The sequence below is a fragment of the Grus americana genome, chromosome 11 (genome assembly GCF_028858705.1).
Source record: "Grus americana isolate bGruAme1 chromosome 11, bGruAme1.mat, whole genome shotgun sequence".
NCBI lineage: Eukaryota > Metazoa > Chordata > Aves > Gruiformes > Gruidae > Grus > Grus americana.
The window spans coordinates 21,529,515-21,546,201 of record NC_072862.1 but is presented as its reverse complement, the minus strand read 5'-3'; the positions used below and the strand labels follow the sequence as shown (position 1 = coordinate 21,546,201).

The 16,687-nt window shown below is 41.3% G+C and overlaps 1 protein-coding gene across 2 annotated transcripts in view; it reads left to right on the top strand.

Annotated features, from left to right (window-relative positions):
• Positions 1–16,687, top strand: part of VGLL4 (vestigial like family member 4) — an 89,976-nt gene that overhangs the window by 35,211 nt on the left and 38,078 nt on the right. Inside the window, exon 1 of one of the 2 annotated variants that reach the window (XM_054838792.1) lies at positions 6,767–7,245. The exons of the other annotated variant lie outside the window; for it this stretch is intronic. Coding sequence (XP_054694767.1) covers positions 7,164–7,245 — 82 coding nt within the window. The 5' untranslated portion in view covers positions 6,767–7,163. Of the gene's footprint in view, positions 1–6,766; positions 7,246–16,687 lie in introns of those variants that run through there. 2 annotated transcript variants of the gene reach the window in all.

The window sequence follows — 16,687 nt, the reverse complement described above, 5'->3', positions numbered from 1 at the left end:
TTGCCTCCACTGCCCTGCAGTCTTTGGCAATTGTGAAATAGTTACTTAGTTTTAGAAGGATCAGCAGAACATCTACTCTGCGTGCTCCTGCTCACCATTCATTATAACGCTTTTAAAAACACTTTAAGCTTTGAAACAACCAGGAGTTAGAGCTTTTGTGCCACAGTGAGAGAACAGAAGGTAATCGAAGGGCGTAGCTGGAGTCCTGGGTCAGCGTGGTCCAACTGATGGAAGCGAAGTGGGCTGCCTCCTAAATTGCCAGCTGCTTCTTTCCGGAGACAAGAAGTGCCTGCTGGTGCAGCGGTTGCTGCCAGAAGCATCCTATACTGCCTTCTGTGCCCGTTTCGTGTTTTGACCCGGAGAGCTAAACGTGGCTATTGCCAAAAAAACCCCACCAAAGCCAAGTAAGAGTTGCAGTGAAGGCTTGTCTGTGCCCTGCCTTTGTCCCCATCTTTTCGGTCCTCTTACCCCTTCCTCACTTCCTTCCTGAAAATGGCCCATGGCAGAACAGAAGGGTGTGTTTAGTTTGGAGTAGGAGACAAATACCTTCCTGGAGGTGATGGAGGGAAAACTGAAAAGCAGAGGGAGAGGGTTCTTGCTGATGAAGGCAACCTTTAATTAACCAAAAGCTTTTTGAGTTGTTAAATGTCTTAAAGTTTTTTGATCTGATACAAAATGGCTGGTTCTAAATTGCTAAACATTTACAACTAAGCGATATGAAGTTTGTATTTACATTCACAGTGATATGCTTCTTAAAATCTGTATGTCTTCAAAAAAGTGAGTAATACAGAATAAGAACTGCAGTACAGCTAAACATTTAATAAATAAATAAGTAAATAAACAAAACCCCAGCTCCTAGTCCAGACAAGCCATTACCACCCGTTCCTGGGTCCTAGAAGAGCTTGCAACTCTGGATGTTTGTCGTGGTTTAACCCCAGCCGGCAGCTCAGCCCCACACAGCTGCTCGCTTGCTCCCCCTCCAGTGGGATGGGGGAGAGAATCAGAAGAGCAAAAGTGAGAAAACTCGTGGGTTGAGATAAAGACAGTTTCATAGGTAAAGCAAAAGCTGCGCACGCAGGCAAAGCAAACCAAGGAATTCATCCCCACTTGCCGTGGGCAGGCAGGTGTTCAGCCATCCCCAGGAAAGCAGGGCTCCATCGTGTGTAACGGTCACTCCGGAAGACAAACACCATCACTCTGAACATCCCCCAATTCCTTCTTCTTCCCCAGCTTTATGTGGTGAGCATGATGTCATATGGTCTGGGATATCCCTTTGGTCATTGGGGTCAGCTGTCCCAGCTGTGTCCCCTCCCAGCTCCTTGTGCACCCCCAGCCCACCCACTGGTGGGAGGTGTGAGGAGCAGAAGAGCCCTTGGCTCAGCTGTAACTAAAACATCCCTGAACTGTCAAATCCAAGACTTAGCCCCATACTGGCTATTATGAAGAAAATTAACTCAATCCCAGCCAAAACCAGCACAATGGTTTTGGGCATCGCTGCATTTTTTGTTTCCCTGGCAGTTCTGTTAGGGAGCTGAGCGCAGGATGCCTGCTGGCGTGGTCCTCCTGGGAGCAGCCAGCGTTGTAACTTGAGTTACCTAGCAGCTTACCAGCGCGGATGCAGTCAACTACACGTATGCGTTCATAAACAGATTTTCTTACTACGTTTGTTTTTTAAGCAGGGTTGTATAAGTTAGGGTATGACAAGAATGAAAGAGAATCTACAAATTATTTGGCTACAGTTTAATATTAGGTATAAGTCTAATATTTCAGTCTTGAGGAACTCTGCTGATACAGAACACAAAAGATGTTTTTGTTACTAATGCCTGGCATATTGTTGAAACCTGTAGCTAAGAAAGGACAGGTAAAACAAGAAGGCATGCAGTAGCTTTAGTTCAGAGAGGTTTTACCTGGTGGGACTGTGTTGTTCTTTTTTCTTTTTTTTTTTTTTAAGGCTGCAAAAAGGAGAAGGTAGTTTGTGCTGAAAATGTATTTGCAATGTACCTTTATGTTTAAAAAAAAAATACAAGTGATCTGGAAGAATACATGTTTTGATATCTGCCGTTCACTGGTGCAATCGTCATTACTTAATGCTTCATAAAAAGTATATAAAGTTGGTACATTTTGTAGTGTGTGACTCAACTAAGAGTTTAGTTAGGTGTTACTCTGTGTGGATCTCAGAGGCACAGCTGTTGAGATAGCTGTTTGCAAGAAACTTTAAATGTCATTTTGCTTATCATGCATCTCTGAACTTCCTGCATGCTTAATGCGTTTCAACTGTATTTCCTTATCATATCTGAATGTATTTAAAAGCAAATACCCCATCTTGCTTAAATGAAAATTTTTGTTTACTTTTCTCTGTGAAATGCATTCTAACTGAAATAATAAAAAGTGAGATGATTAAGTGCAGCAGCTCTGCAGTTGAGTGTGTGGAAAAGGAAAAGCAGTATTGTTCCTTCAGGCACATCGCCACCTAGCAGCTATTAACTAAAATTTGCTCATTTTTTAGTTAAAGAAAAAAGGTAAAACCTGTATCTAAGGACTCTTGCTTTATTCCCTCACCTCCTTCTTTGAGCGTGTTGAGGTATCAGCTAATAGGTGGTATGTCATAAGTGCCTGTCTGACCTCCAGAGCTGCAACAGATGGTTTTGTCCATTCAAAAATGGAATTATACTGAGCAATACTGTATGGTATCTTACATCAGAGTGTGTCTCACCTCTATAAAGACTGTATTTTTTCTCTCAGTTGCAAAATTGGTCGCTGTAGAAATAGTTCCTCTTTGCTGATGATCATCAAGAGTGAAATTTCAGTTGTGTCACACATCGCTCTGGTACCGTCTTGATTTTCAGCCAGTGTTGTGTGTTTTCCCACTGAAAGATGCGTGGCATGGAGTGTAGACCAAGCTAGTAAAACTACACCAAAACCATTTTCTCAGGCTCCTCAGTGCTACTGCCTGAGGCAGCGCAAGCATGGGAGAAAAGAGAGTGAGGAGAGAGGAGGGGAGGATGGTGGCAGAGCAGGGTTGAAGGCAGCAAAGAGAAAGCAGAAAGGAGTGCTCCGTCATAGCTTGCTTGAAAACGTTTGTTGTAAAGTAGCTCAATGTGTGTTTAAGTGCTGTAAAAACCATATAAAGTCTTACTGTCAATTCTGATATTATGGACTTGATATATTAAGGAATTGCAATTTTTTCCTACAAAAATTCACGTAAACAAATCATATACAATTGTAAGGATTTATTTTTATATTAAGTCCTATCACTGCTCAAATAAGCCAGGACTATATATTTTTATCAGCATTTAGGAACCAGTGACACAATAACGTACTACATTCATAATGTGCACTGTACCTCTTTGAAAAGGTAAGTTTCTCAAGCTTTTCGTAAATCTGAAAAATGCTCTGTTCTTCTCATCAGCCGTCGGTACATCTGCATCAGTGCTTCAGTTGGGGCAGATGTTTGCTTTCACAGGGCATCTCCCGATTTTCCTTCCTTGGTCTGCATCACAGAGTGCTCTCAGCCGTAAACTGGATTCTGTTCAGATGAAAAGAAGCTGAAAGAAGTGCAGCAAGAGTGCCCCCGCTGTGCTCCAGCACATCGCTCCATCTGACCAGACAGCCAGCTCAGAGAAGACTCATGGAGTGTAGATGGTCGAGCCCACCGCACCGGTTGCTTCACACTACTTTTGTAAGCATGCAACTGTATTCTCCAAGAGGGAGAGTTCTGATATTTTCTTACTGTGAGAATTGTAGAAGAGCAGCACAGAAATCTTCTCAAACTCCACCCTAATGCAGGGACTAGCTGTCGAAATACGTATTTAGCCTCCCGGTTTTGACAGTGGTGATTTACCTACTCATGAGAACCGCTGCTTTTTTTTTTTCCTTGCCACAGAATACTTCTGTGATAGGACATTCTTGTGTCAAGACTGAATTTGCTTTCCGTATTAAAGCGAATCAGAAGATCACAAAGAGGTTGAGCTATCTTATTTGCTATGTGGGCTAATGAGAATCAAATCTAACGTACTTTGATGTGAAGTCCGGGCTGATTCAGAAAGATACATGTGGATTTTCAGTTACCTCTAGGGGATGCTGTTGTGTTAAAAGTTCCAGTATTTTAAGCATTTTATATATAGATATGGGTATTTATCTACTTTACAGAAGTAAAGTGTGGGCAGTCCTGTAGGAAGTACTCCAGCTAATATGACACAGAGATATTACAGCACATAGTTGTGTTTGCAACTATCAGTACGTAGAAGAACAGAATGAACAAAGGGCCTGGGGTGAAGTTAATAGCTTGTTTTTCTGTGTGTGTTACATCTAACCCGCTGATGCATTGATTATTGACTTCAGTTCGGTGGAAGGTATCTCAGACTGGTGAAGTGTCTGGTGAACAGCAGTTTGAATGAAGCAGTTGGGAATTCTTTGCTGGCCAGAACACAGTGACCTTGTCAGTATTTAAGGTTAATGTCTGCTGGACTTGAATTTGTTGAGCTGTTAAGTTTTCTTTCAAAGAAAGGATTCCTATGAATGGATTTTGGGTTTAGAATGCTTGAGATACATGTACATTGATTTTTTCCCCCCTATTCTTTCACTAGGCATTACTTTCACTACAGGTGTATTAATTTAGAAATTCATAAAGCTCCCGGTGTTTGGTACCATGTAATATTATTTAATGTGAAGCATCTAAGTTGTTCATTATGCAATGTTTGACAAGTGGTAATCATAGTGTGTACTGTGCTGCTGAAAGCCATTCACATGTATGTATCAGAAATATTTTCCCCAAAAGCTTTAGCATGCTTGGGTAAGAAGCTTCCATTTCATGCTGAAGAAACGTTAATATTGTAGGTATGGATTTTTATCATAGTTTCTATCTTAAAGGACTCAGACTTCTCTTGATACCTTTATTAAGTGGCTGGTTTAATCTGAAGCATTGGTATAGAATATCTTTGAATATGAGTATGCACAACATGCTCTGCTATGTAGAACTTCTGGTCCCCCTGCTTAAAAATCATAATGTTCTTCTCTCCGTTAAAAACATTTCTCTTTCTAGAAGATACCATGCACTACTTTGGTTTGGAGATGTGTGGTTGCAACTTTTGTGGTAACAAGTCCTGTGAGGCAAAAAACCCAACTGCAACCTTTTATTTAGGTACCATCCAAGAAATGTACTCTTACTGCAGCGTTAAGTACCCATAAGTTTTTACACCATGTTGAAGTCTTAAAGATTAATAGCACTTCCAATTAGGAGAGTGCCCTTGTTGCATATAAGTAATCAATAAAAGGCTGCTTGACCTTCATCTTCCCAGCAATGCAGAAGTCCTTTCAGGGAATTTGTTTCCTGCTGTCTTTAATTCGGCACTGTTAGAGGACATTCTCCTTTGATTGAAGTGTATCAGTAGATAACGCACAGGACTACTTTTTGTATCTGCAATGAGGAGAAACCTTATTTGGGTTCTAGGGAATCTTCCTGGGAAATAGATTTCTTATTCCTATTTATCGGTGGTAACTTTAACTAAATTACCTAGTCTCACTGAGACATCCAGAAGATTCAAGCGGTACTTTTCAAAATGCCTTGCCAAAATGTCGCTCCATGAGTTGCCTCTGTAATGTAATATTTTCCCCTTCTCTAACAGAGGGGAGAAATTCTGAAAGTGGAAATCAAAGTTTGTTATTAATTCTCACTGACTGTAATTCTCTTGTGTGTATCATGAAAATTCTCCATCCTGGAAAGGCAGAGATGAGTTATGTTCCAAGCCAGAGAGAGGCACAGGGAAGATTAGGACTCCATTAGCTTTTATTGTTTGTCTTAGACCAAACTCCCCTGATATTTATTTCTCTTTTTCTGTCAAATCAGACTTCAGGTGCTGATCAGCCTTGGGAAATGCAAACTGATGCCCATTAGGTTAGCGCACGCTTACACCCATACAGATGTTCTGCCCTCTTATGATGAGTCATGCACATCTGTATAAGCAGCTCGAGTCTTTGTGATCGAGGTTTGGGCTGCAGAAGGGCAGACCACATCCTGAGATGAGAGCAACTGCTGTAAAAAATCTCCATCATTTGTGTCATCTACATTGGAGCTGTAACAGCTGTTGGAAATCCAGAGCGCAGAATGTTTAACTGCTGATAGCCCTTAAAGAATCAAATGGGATAATGTAGTGATCGAATTGGGGGGGGGGGGGGGGGAGTACATAGTACCTGTCTGTGTGCATACAGGTACACCCACTGTGCCTCATTTCTTTAATTTTAATTGCCTTTATCATACCAGAGCTGTTGTTCTGTTCCATTACTGTAAATCAGCATTATTTTTCACTGCAACAGTAGTGGGATATGTCTGAGGCCATGCTGGGAAATTAAGCAAATGTTTAAGAGAAAGAATTAAACAGATTGATTTAGCTCAGTTCTCCCTCTCAGCAGCCCTCTCGGTCTGCTCTTGCCCTCGTTCCGAGGAGGCCCCTCTGCTCCCCGGGCTGCCCTGGCTTCCATCCTCCTCCTCCTCCTCTTCCTCCTCCTCCCCGGGCAGCAGCAGCGCTGCTCCCTGTCAGGAGCGGCTCTGACATGGCCCCCGCTGCACAGGCCCCTTCTGTACAGGCTCTCCACCGCCGCCTCCTCTTTCTTTCAAACACTTAGTGCATTTAGAGACTGATCTTGTGCAGAAAATATCCCTGACATTTGAGGAGCTCCAGGGATTCACTGAGCATGCCCAGTGCTCGCCGCCTGATAGCGAGAGGAAGCTGGTTTACATACGAGTCATACCAAGCATAGCCTGCATGTCAGTGCAGTTAACTTGCAGCGGGCTGTGAGCAGAACTAGTGTGGCTTTGTCCTAGGAAATTTCCCTCCTTACTGTCGTCTTTCTCCCCCCCCCCCTCCGTGGTTTGTTTTTTTTTTTTTTGTTTTTAATTGGAAAAAGACTTGAAAAGTTTTTAGACAGTCGTCTTTGTATTGAAGGACACAGTATACTTTAGTTTTCAGAAGTTTGGAAGGGAGAGTGTGTGTGTTTTAATCCCTCCAACTTTCCTTTAATATACTTTGTTTTGATTAGCTGAAGGCTGGGCCTTGTGCTAGTGAAGTTTAGGAAGCCGGGAGCGTACTCGGCACCATTTGCCTGGCTTCCCTCTCCCTGAACCTGGGCGAAAGCAAACAAGCTGGTCTTTTTTGCTAGCCCGATAAATGCTATTTATGAAGATGGACCTGTTGAACTACCAATACTTGGACAAGATGAACAACAATATTGGCATTCTGTGCTACGAAGGTAATGGTTTCATTTCACGAAGCGCCTTTTGTCGGGTGTGTTTTCTGTTGTTTGTACGCATGGATTTTTTTCTCTTGCAAGGAAATCTGTACTGTTGGTCGTGAGGTGCCTCGCAGTCTGTATTGTTAAAGCTTTGTGGGAGGGAAGGAAATGTCTTCATTTAATTTTTCTGTTCTTTTTTTTTACAGAGAGTGTTTTTAGTGTTGCTCTTAAAGATAACATTTGTTAGATTCCTTTAAAGGACCGTGTTGCTTTTGTGGCAGGTAGAGTTTTTGTTCCTATTTTCCGTAGCCCTAAAAGAAACAGCTTGTAAAGATGGGCGTGAGAGTTAATGGACACTCCTGCTTCTAACCCCACCGAGCAGTTGGGCACCGCCACGTTTAGACGCCAGCCCTGGCCGCAGCCAGCGAGGCTGGCGGCGCTTCCCGGCGGGGTCCGCGGCCCCTGCCCCGGGGCTCTGCAGCCGGCCCGGCCCGCGGCGCACAGCGGCCCATTGTTCGGCTTCCCCTGCCCCGCGCAGCGCGGGTGGGAGCTGCCCCCCCCTCCGCCTGCACACCCCTCCTCCCGAGGCACCACCCCGCGCTCCCGTCCCCCGGGGAAAGAATTACACAACCGGTTGGAAAACGTAGAGGGTTGGGTTTCCCCCCCCCCCCGCCTCTTTGCTGGGCCCTGATTTTTACTTCGCCTAATGCAGGCTGGCGTTTGCTCTTCGCGTTGTAAGCCTTAATAGTCCTGTTTGGAAGTTGCCTGAGGTAATAGGGTAAAATCAGTTTCTTAATCTAGTGGAGTTTTATCTACGTGCAGTTTGAAGAAGTGGTTATGGCTTGGCTTTGCCTGGAAAGAAAGGCACCACTGAGCTAATTCAGCTTGGCAGTAGAACTGTTTTTGCTGTAGCCACACACAAGCATTGCAGAAATCTTTCTTCTGATTCAGCAGGAACATTTTCCATGTTCATGTGGAAAATAAACTTGCTGTAGTTGTCGGGGAAGAAGCAATAAGGAGTATACATAGGATGAGGAGCTATCTATTCATGCTCTTCAGAAGAAGACCAGTCTGGAAGACAGGGAGCTGAACCTCACTTTGGAAAATACCATCTTTTCTACCATTAAATCAGCATGGCCATGTTTCTTTCCTTCGGGAGGTGGAGGGGCTCCCTGTAGAACTGTTCATATCTCTGTTTCTTTTTTTTTCCCCCTCTTCTTTTTTTTCTTTCCTGCACAAATATGTGTGTATTTGCTTGAATAAAGCTCTTTTACAGAAGATTGAGGTTGCCCATCAGTACTGAATAATGTAGAGCTGGCATTCAATAGAGTTGAATTTTCAAGCTCTTCTTTTATCCCCTGCTTTCTTCATTACAGCAAGAAAACTAGTTTAAGAAAAAAACGGCGGGAGGGGGAAGGAAGAATAGCTTGCAGGGTCCTTTAACTTTTTCATTGCTCTCTGTAGTAGCCAGTGCTTTCTTCGGAAGCAGTTGACAATTTCTGAGAAGACCATGAAGTTTTGCATAAAATTCTACTTACGTGGTACACGTTCCTGAGCTTTTTGTTGACTGAGGCAGAAAAACTGTAGTTTTGGCTCATTAGTGCAATTCATTATAATTATGCCTAATATTTATGGCAGATTTCCAGCCCCTTTTTTCCCCACCCTCTTCTCCAATAATTGTTATTTAACCAGATCTTAGCTTTAATAGTTGAAAAGCAAAAGGACAGTGTAACGAATACACTCTACTATAGCTGTCTTTGTTTAGTTTAAACATCTGTTGCTATTTTCCTTATTATGGAAGTTAACATTTTTAACACTAAAATAAACACACACAAAATGAAGAAAAGAAAAGCAAAACTACAGTGGTGTTTATAGCGAGGTGTTTATATCCCGGTGGTTTAAAAAGTATAAACACTGGCAACATCTGCTCTGAAGTCCAAGGGTGTTTTAGAGATGCCTACAGCTCTTCCATGCCTCTGCCATGGTATTTATTTTATAAGTGAGTTGTGTCAGCAGTGATGGATCTTGTCTTTTCAAAGATGCTGCTGCAGTAGTAACTGTATTGACAACAAAGTGCCCTTTCAAACTCAATTAATTAGGATTTACTGAAGCTCATACTTGAACTACTCATAAATAGACACCTTCCTGAAAAGTACTTTTGGAGATGTAGGATAAGTTACAAATACATTGTACGATGTGAAAGTAGGGCTGTAATTTCAGAGGAAGGAACTACGGACCTGTATGCCACAGCAAATAAATGAGATGGGTTCCTTATTCCTTTAGAATCTCTCTTGAAACATTTCCTTTTGCTTATTGAGATAATTGGTATGCTGGTGAAATGCGTCATTATCGCTTTATGAGGTTTCCTAGCGGTTTTAATCTTTCACCTCTGGCACAAGCCACTGGAACTATGTGCCATTGATCTGTAGCTTCTGGATAAGGGACGTATTGGTACATAAGAAATAGGAAAAGTTCTTCCATCATGTGTGTCTGGCAGCCCAACAACATGGAGTAGAAGAATATAATTTGCATCCCAAGACGAGTCCTGCTTTTTCTTGCCCAGCAAGAGTTACAGGTAGCAATTTGTTACCTGCAAGCTTCAGGCTACTGAGTTAATGCCAGCACTTGGTTAGTCTTCCTTGACTGGTAGGTGCAAGAAACCTCAGCTGTGTCTTAATCTCATTCGGTTCCTAAGTAGTGTCATTCCCGATCACGCTCCAGTGAGTATGGGAACATTTGTTGACAGAGTGCTGTTTAGTTCATAAAACATTGTTCTGATTTTGGCTTACTCTGTGGAGATCTGGGGGAGGAGAGTGGAATGGTGACTATTACAGTGGAATGGTGACTATTACAGCTGGGATCTGCTTTCTGGACAGAAAAGCGTCCTTTCGTTGAGGTTTGGGGGGAAATGGGAGATCTAGAAGTTCTCCCATTAACTATTAAGAAGTAATGGTGTGTGCAGATTTAGCTGACCGATTTGTAGTATGGAACCTTAACTGGAGTTGACTGTTTTCTCAAACGTAAGAATTTTTTAATGTATGTTTACTGTGTGGTTAGTCTAACACTGGCACAAGTTGCCCGGAGAGGTGGTGGAGTCTCCATCTTTGGAGATACTCAAAACCCAACTGGACATGGCCCTGAGCAACCTGCCCTAGTTGAGCCTGGTTTTGAGCAGGAGGTTTGAACTAGATGATCTCCAGAGATGCCTCCTAGCCTCAGCACTTCTGTGATTCCGTAATGGAAAGCTCTGCGCGCTCATATAATTAAGACAGCCACAGCCAGCAAAAGTATTATAACCAGAGATGAGGGGAGACAGTTTTTGAAAGGGGGTCCATAACTTTGAACCGCAGAGTAAAGCCATTTCCTTTCCTCAGGGTTGTTTGTTTTATACTGACAATTTGTGTCCTTTTGCATGTTTTCTTAATATCTTTACTAGCTTTTAGCTCCTGCTGATGCCCCATGATAATCTCAACTCTGATGCTTTTGGAGGAAAATCTTAATTTTAACAACATGGTGGTTTTTTTAAGAAGTTGCATAAAAAGGAACATTGGAGTTTTGTCTCCCTCTCCAGTGAAAGAAAATCGTTAAGTCATTCAAATGAGAATGTTTAATCTTCGCCAATGGGGAAAGTGGCAGTTCTATGAGCAATGATCAACCATTTCAAGTGATTGATTGTAATATATTTGGTGCAATAAGAAAGAAAAGAAGAAATAATTAGAGAATTGTTGACTCAGCATCTGGATGCTGAATTTTAGCAGGACTACTTGGGATATCCTGCTACTAAGCCTTTGCTGCCAGTGATCAACAACAGCCAGTTTAATGAGCAGTGCTTTCATATCACTGTTTTCTTCCTAACGAGTTCAGAGACATCAGAAAACTCTCAGGAGATCGTCGTCCTCGCTGAGGTGCGAAGGCCGCGAAGCAGAACCGTTCTGTCCCAGTCTGGCATTCCCAGTGCTTCCTATCAAATGACAAGCGCTTGATCCGGGCATGTATTCAGAGGTAGAACATCTGCATCTTGTTTTGCAGTGGAAACTCACTTAACTTGAGCTGAATACTCTTTCTCCGAGGGCCTTGTGTGTGAGGTAATGGCAGGAGGGCTCCGAGTTAAACAAAACAAATCGCAGGTGATCCTGCTTTTTGCCTAGTCCAGGGCCAGTCTAGCAAGTCTTGGCTCCTCGTTTCCGATAGAATATGTATGAGAAGGTGCAGTTTCCACGTAGAAGATTTGTTTCATTTTGTTGTTTATCTGAGGGAGTGCACAGATGGTTGTGTGTTGGAAGGCGGATTTCTGCCTTCCTTCCTCTCTCTCCCATTTTCAAATGCTTTGTGTTATTACTGCATTCTCAAGGCTTGAACTGCTGTGCTGGGAAAGGTATAAAGAAATGCAATAAGATGCGAAGAAATCCCCCAGGCATGTTATGAGACTTGGAGCACTCAAAATAGTTATACAGAGTTCTCTGGACAGTCCAGAAGACTGGAATTTTTTTTTTAATGAAGAAAATTGGATCCAGATTTATAGAAAAACACCCCTTTCTGGTTTCAGGACAGCTTACATTAGTTAGTGGCATATTACATAATTACTTCATTGACTTCCTGTAACAATGAAGCATTAAGTTGGCCACAGTACTGAGCTTACATAGCTATGTACCTTCTTAGGGCACTGCGAGGCATTTTGAATATATCTGTATCTGCCCCAGAAAGGCCAGTTTAGATGTTTGATATCAAACAAGGAGCCTGAAACAGATTCTGCTAACTTCATTTGCTTTTGAATGAAATGTAACGTGTTTTCTTAAGTCCTAAAGAATACTTTCCATCAGTTTTCTTTGCTGACCTTGCATTTTACTCTGGGTTTCTAACATCAGTTTCTCCTATTAAGTCCGAAGTTTGGTTTAGTTTCTAAATATATAAAATGACTTTAACACTATTCTTCTATTAAGAATTAGTAGAATAATAAATGGGAGAAAAATCTCCTTCATGGTGATTTATGTGCTCTTATTTGTAACACAGTGTAAAATTCCTGTTCAAAGTCATGCCAATTGAGATGCACCTACAGAATGTTCCCCATTTTAGAACATTCTGTGGGTTTTGCTTCTTCAGTGTCTTTTATCTTCATGAAAAAACAAAGAGCTCTAACTTCACAGTTGGGTTTTCCTTACTCATTTCCTCCTAGCATGAAGTGGGGAATATCCTTTTCAGTACTGACATCAAAATTCAGTTTATTTTCCTCATTCATCAAAGGCAAGATAGATTTGGGTCATACTTAAGCATTTTTTTTTCCTCTGGAGTTCTGTTGTTCTCCTCACCCTTGATGCTAGCTCAGCATTTGTACTGAGAACTCAAACAAGGAAATTAAAAAACCAAATATAACAGTGCGTTATCCCACAACTTTCAATAGATAAGATAGGCAGCACACTTTTTCTGAGATAAAAGGTAGTGAGGTTTGTAGCAGAGAGTTGAATTCTGTGTTAATGAGCAATTTGCTTAAAGGCTGTAACTTGTTACTCACAAGTCAAATTTGTTACAGTGCCAGGTCTCTTTGGATATAAATCCAGGGATTTTAGGAGACATTGAAAAAGCTTAAATTGCTCCAGAGTTTGAACAATGCACTATATTGTATGGAGAACTGTTAGAGAAAAAATAAAGCTTAAACAACAGTCTTCATTGTGTGGCATCTAAAATTATGAATGAAAAAGTTCATCCATATGTATTGGGTTTGCCTTTTTTTAAATATCTGCTTTGCATGAAAATAGTTCCCTATTAATTTCTTCTTGAGGATTAATACAGATGGGCCTTTATATTTGATTTTGGCTGAATAGACCATAGAGTTTTAACATGCTGCATGCAGACAGTGTGCCAAGCAATTTAGCAAAGTTGTTTACACTAATAATAATCCGCCAGGACAGAGCCTATAATTTTTCACTGATAATAATATGAGGTAGTGATGAATACAACTTTCTAGAGGCTTACAAAAATGGCGTTACGCTTTTTCAGTGTTAAAGAATCATGACTGGTTTTAGTTCTCATTTCTTTTTTTAAAGCCAACCAATTTTTTCTTCATCATGCAGTCTGTACCATCTCCCTGAAAATTACTTTACAAATCAGCACGGAACGATTGCTGGACATACAGAGTCATTGTTTCCTTTCCCTTTCAGTAAAAACCATGCACTTTGGAAGATAATTGACTGTGTGATATAGCGCTGCTAGATGTTGTTGTATTAGCACTATGCCAGGACTGCGGGTGCGGTAACATATACACCATGAGTGCCACGATGCGCAGGTTTAATTTCCTGGAGGCAGATTTCCTTTGGTGCTTATCTAACAGGTTTTTTTAAGAGCGAGCTGACATTCTCATGCCTATCTCTACGAGTTGATGTAATGGCGCATGTAGCTCGGCGTGTACTGACATGTAGCTGCGGAGCCTTGGTGGGATGGAAAGAGAGGCCATAGATCATCCAGCACAAGGGCAATTTTGAACTGGCAGTTGAGCTCTTAATTAGGGCTATCTCCATCAACTTGTAAACCTCATGTTACACATGGATGGAGTTGGAAGAATTTTATTCTTAACATCAATAGTAGTTTGGCACTGATTCTAAGGTAAGGCAAGCTTGGAACATTTCAGTTGTTAGGAAAGAGCTCCATACCGCTTTTTCTTGTATAGCCTTGGTGAAGTTGAAGTAATGATGGGACCACCACAGCATTGGTTCTAGCCAAAGAAAAAGTCATCCAAAAACTTCAGTGAGGCGGTGAGTCTTCATCAAAGACCTGTAGATACCTGGTTTTAACAGGAATGTAGGTCCTGAAAATCTCAGGTAAAAAGTAATACGAGTCTGGGGGGAAAAAAGTGTGAAACGGAGTTTGGAATGTTTCCTTTACCTAAGTTTCATGGCACCATTTGATATCAAATTTTTTATAGTAACACTTCTCTTTTTTCCTCACTTTTTAACTTTTTTGTTGCTAGCATTAAAAACAAGAACTTGTTAAACGTAGTAGTGCACTGTGCAGTCCAGCTTTTCCCTCCAAAAATGCTGTGACACTTTATGCCTCATTTTGTCTTGGGAGGAAAAGATCATCCATGATGTAGTGTACATGGATGGAGGTAGATAATATTTGGGATAAAGTGGAATGTTACAGCCTTTGTGCGCAGGAGGAGGAAAGCAAGTGTACCTTCAGCAGGTAAGTGCCAGCTTAGTTCCCTCCCAAAAAATGTGGCTCCTGTCTTTTCATAATACACATCGTTACAAGTGTCTATCTTTGATTATTTTAAGACATGTTCTTTTTCACTCCTCATCATTTTGGAGCGTTCCTTGTCAACTGTGAGAATCAAGCATCGTAGTGTATAACTTTCCTCCTGTTCTTCCAAACGTTGCTAGCAGGTTCCAGGAAATATATTTGCTCTCCCAGGAAAAGTTTGGAACCAGTTGTGTTTAAAAAGCAGTAGTTTTTCCTGGAAACCCATTTGACAGGGCAGGCATGGAAACCACTCGGCATCGCACCTCCCTGGTTTGCAAGACTTAGTGTTTATTCCTCAGCATGCAGAAATAGGGGTTTTTTGCCTATAAACATGGGTTGCAGTTAGAAGTCAGAGATGTAGGAGATGAGCCTATCTTTTTTGCCCAGGATAGGAATGGCACTGCAGTACAGGAATATAAGCCAATACTGAAATATTTATTATGTTTTATCTTAACGAAATACCACAGAACAGCAGATTGGCAATAGCCTTTGTAGTTGCCATCTCCAAAGTGCCCAGCCCAGCAGTCCTTCGCGTAAGAAGTAGTAAAACCGAAGCTGCCAAGTGGATCTTTTGCAATAGCTGTTGTCTTTTTGGGAATGAGTATTTACTTGTTTTACACATGGCATTAGTGCACTCTGGTTGCACTTTAGAGATGGTATTGTGACTTCCAGTTTTGTTATTTAATTGTTAATGTTTAGTAGTTCTCACTTCCAAAAGTAAATCTAGATATTTGTAAAATGAGCGGATTTTGATGCTTTCAGAGCAGAACCTTTCAGAAAATTATTGTTTCTTGGCTCCAGATTACTAAATACGAGTTGGTTTCTCTGTGATGCATTGTTGTAATTAAAGGGCCGTATGAAGAAAATCAAACTGTACGGTCAAAGGAAACTATTTCTATGAATCTAAATTATCTAGGAAGACCAGTAAATGCCACACAAGAGCTAGCCAAATAAAATAAGACTATTTAGTTGTCCTGTTTATGTTCTTTGGAAAGTAATCTGTTCTGAAGCAGAAGCCCTACAAAAAGTACTCTTAGCATATATATAAAAAAAAAGTTGACATAACTATGGCACCTCCTTTGTGGTGGTTTTACACAGAACATATTAAATGAAGATGGAGTGAGGGAACTGCTGTATGATTCATATAGGACAAGTTTGAACTCAGCCAGTTTCTTGGATTTAGTATAAATATTTATGGCATTGAAGGGGATTTTTTTTTAATATGCTTCCTTGTGCTCTGGATCTTTTAGATGTCCTGCTCAGACATCTGGTGTGCATTGCTGCTTGTTTAACCCCCACCCTTCAGTTTTCATGCTGTGGCATCTCGGAGAGCTATCACAGTCACTCTGTGGTTGGCGTAAATTAAATCTCATAGAGCCAGCTGGGAGAATGCTGACGTGCACACTTTTCCTGCTGAATACTCTAAAACCGGTGGCTACAGTTAAAGAGGTGAACGCTTTGCTCTTGTCTTGCTGTAGGCATCGTACTGAGCTGTTTACCAAAGGTGTCAAAAATAGGAGTTCCAGCATTAGCAATGGTGTTTACAGACACTTGACTAGTTTCTGTCTCTTAGAAAAAGCTTCCTCTAACCACTGTTACACATTCAATAGCTCATCAGCAAAAAAAAGTGAGCTCTCTTCCTTTAAAACTCCTTCAACGTCCTAATTTCTGAGACTGTAACTGCTTTGAGGTACATTATGCTTGCCATAACAGCTAATCTGTGGATGTGCTGAGGTCTTCTTTGTAGTACAGTGAATTGAACGCTACCCTATTTGGTTTCAAGTGTTTCTCAATGAGTCCATTTAGAAGCAAGTACGATAACAAACGTTTTAATACTCACTGTAACATATTTGTGTATATATATTTTTAATGCTCTCTGCAGAATCCTAGTCCTCACAGAAGCCTAGTTAATTCAACGTTCAGCTACCCCCGTGAAATAAATAGCGAACGTTATCCTTATTTACAGAGGGGAAAAAAGAGCTATAATAGGTTAAATTCATAGAAGTCAGGGGTAGAGCCAACAGCAACTTTCAAAGTGCCTTGGTTGTACTACTTTGCTGTAGCTGCTAAACCTTACTGTGATCTGTTAGTAAACAAAAAGTGCTTTCACCTGTTTGTCTTGAGATGTGCAAATAAAAATTGTAATTAATTGGCTAAACAGATAAAACCCTCTTATCTTTGAAACTTGGACTGACGATATATGGACTAGGTGCTTGCGTTCTGGTCA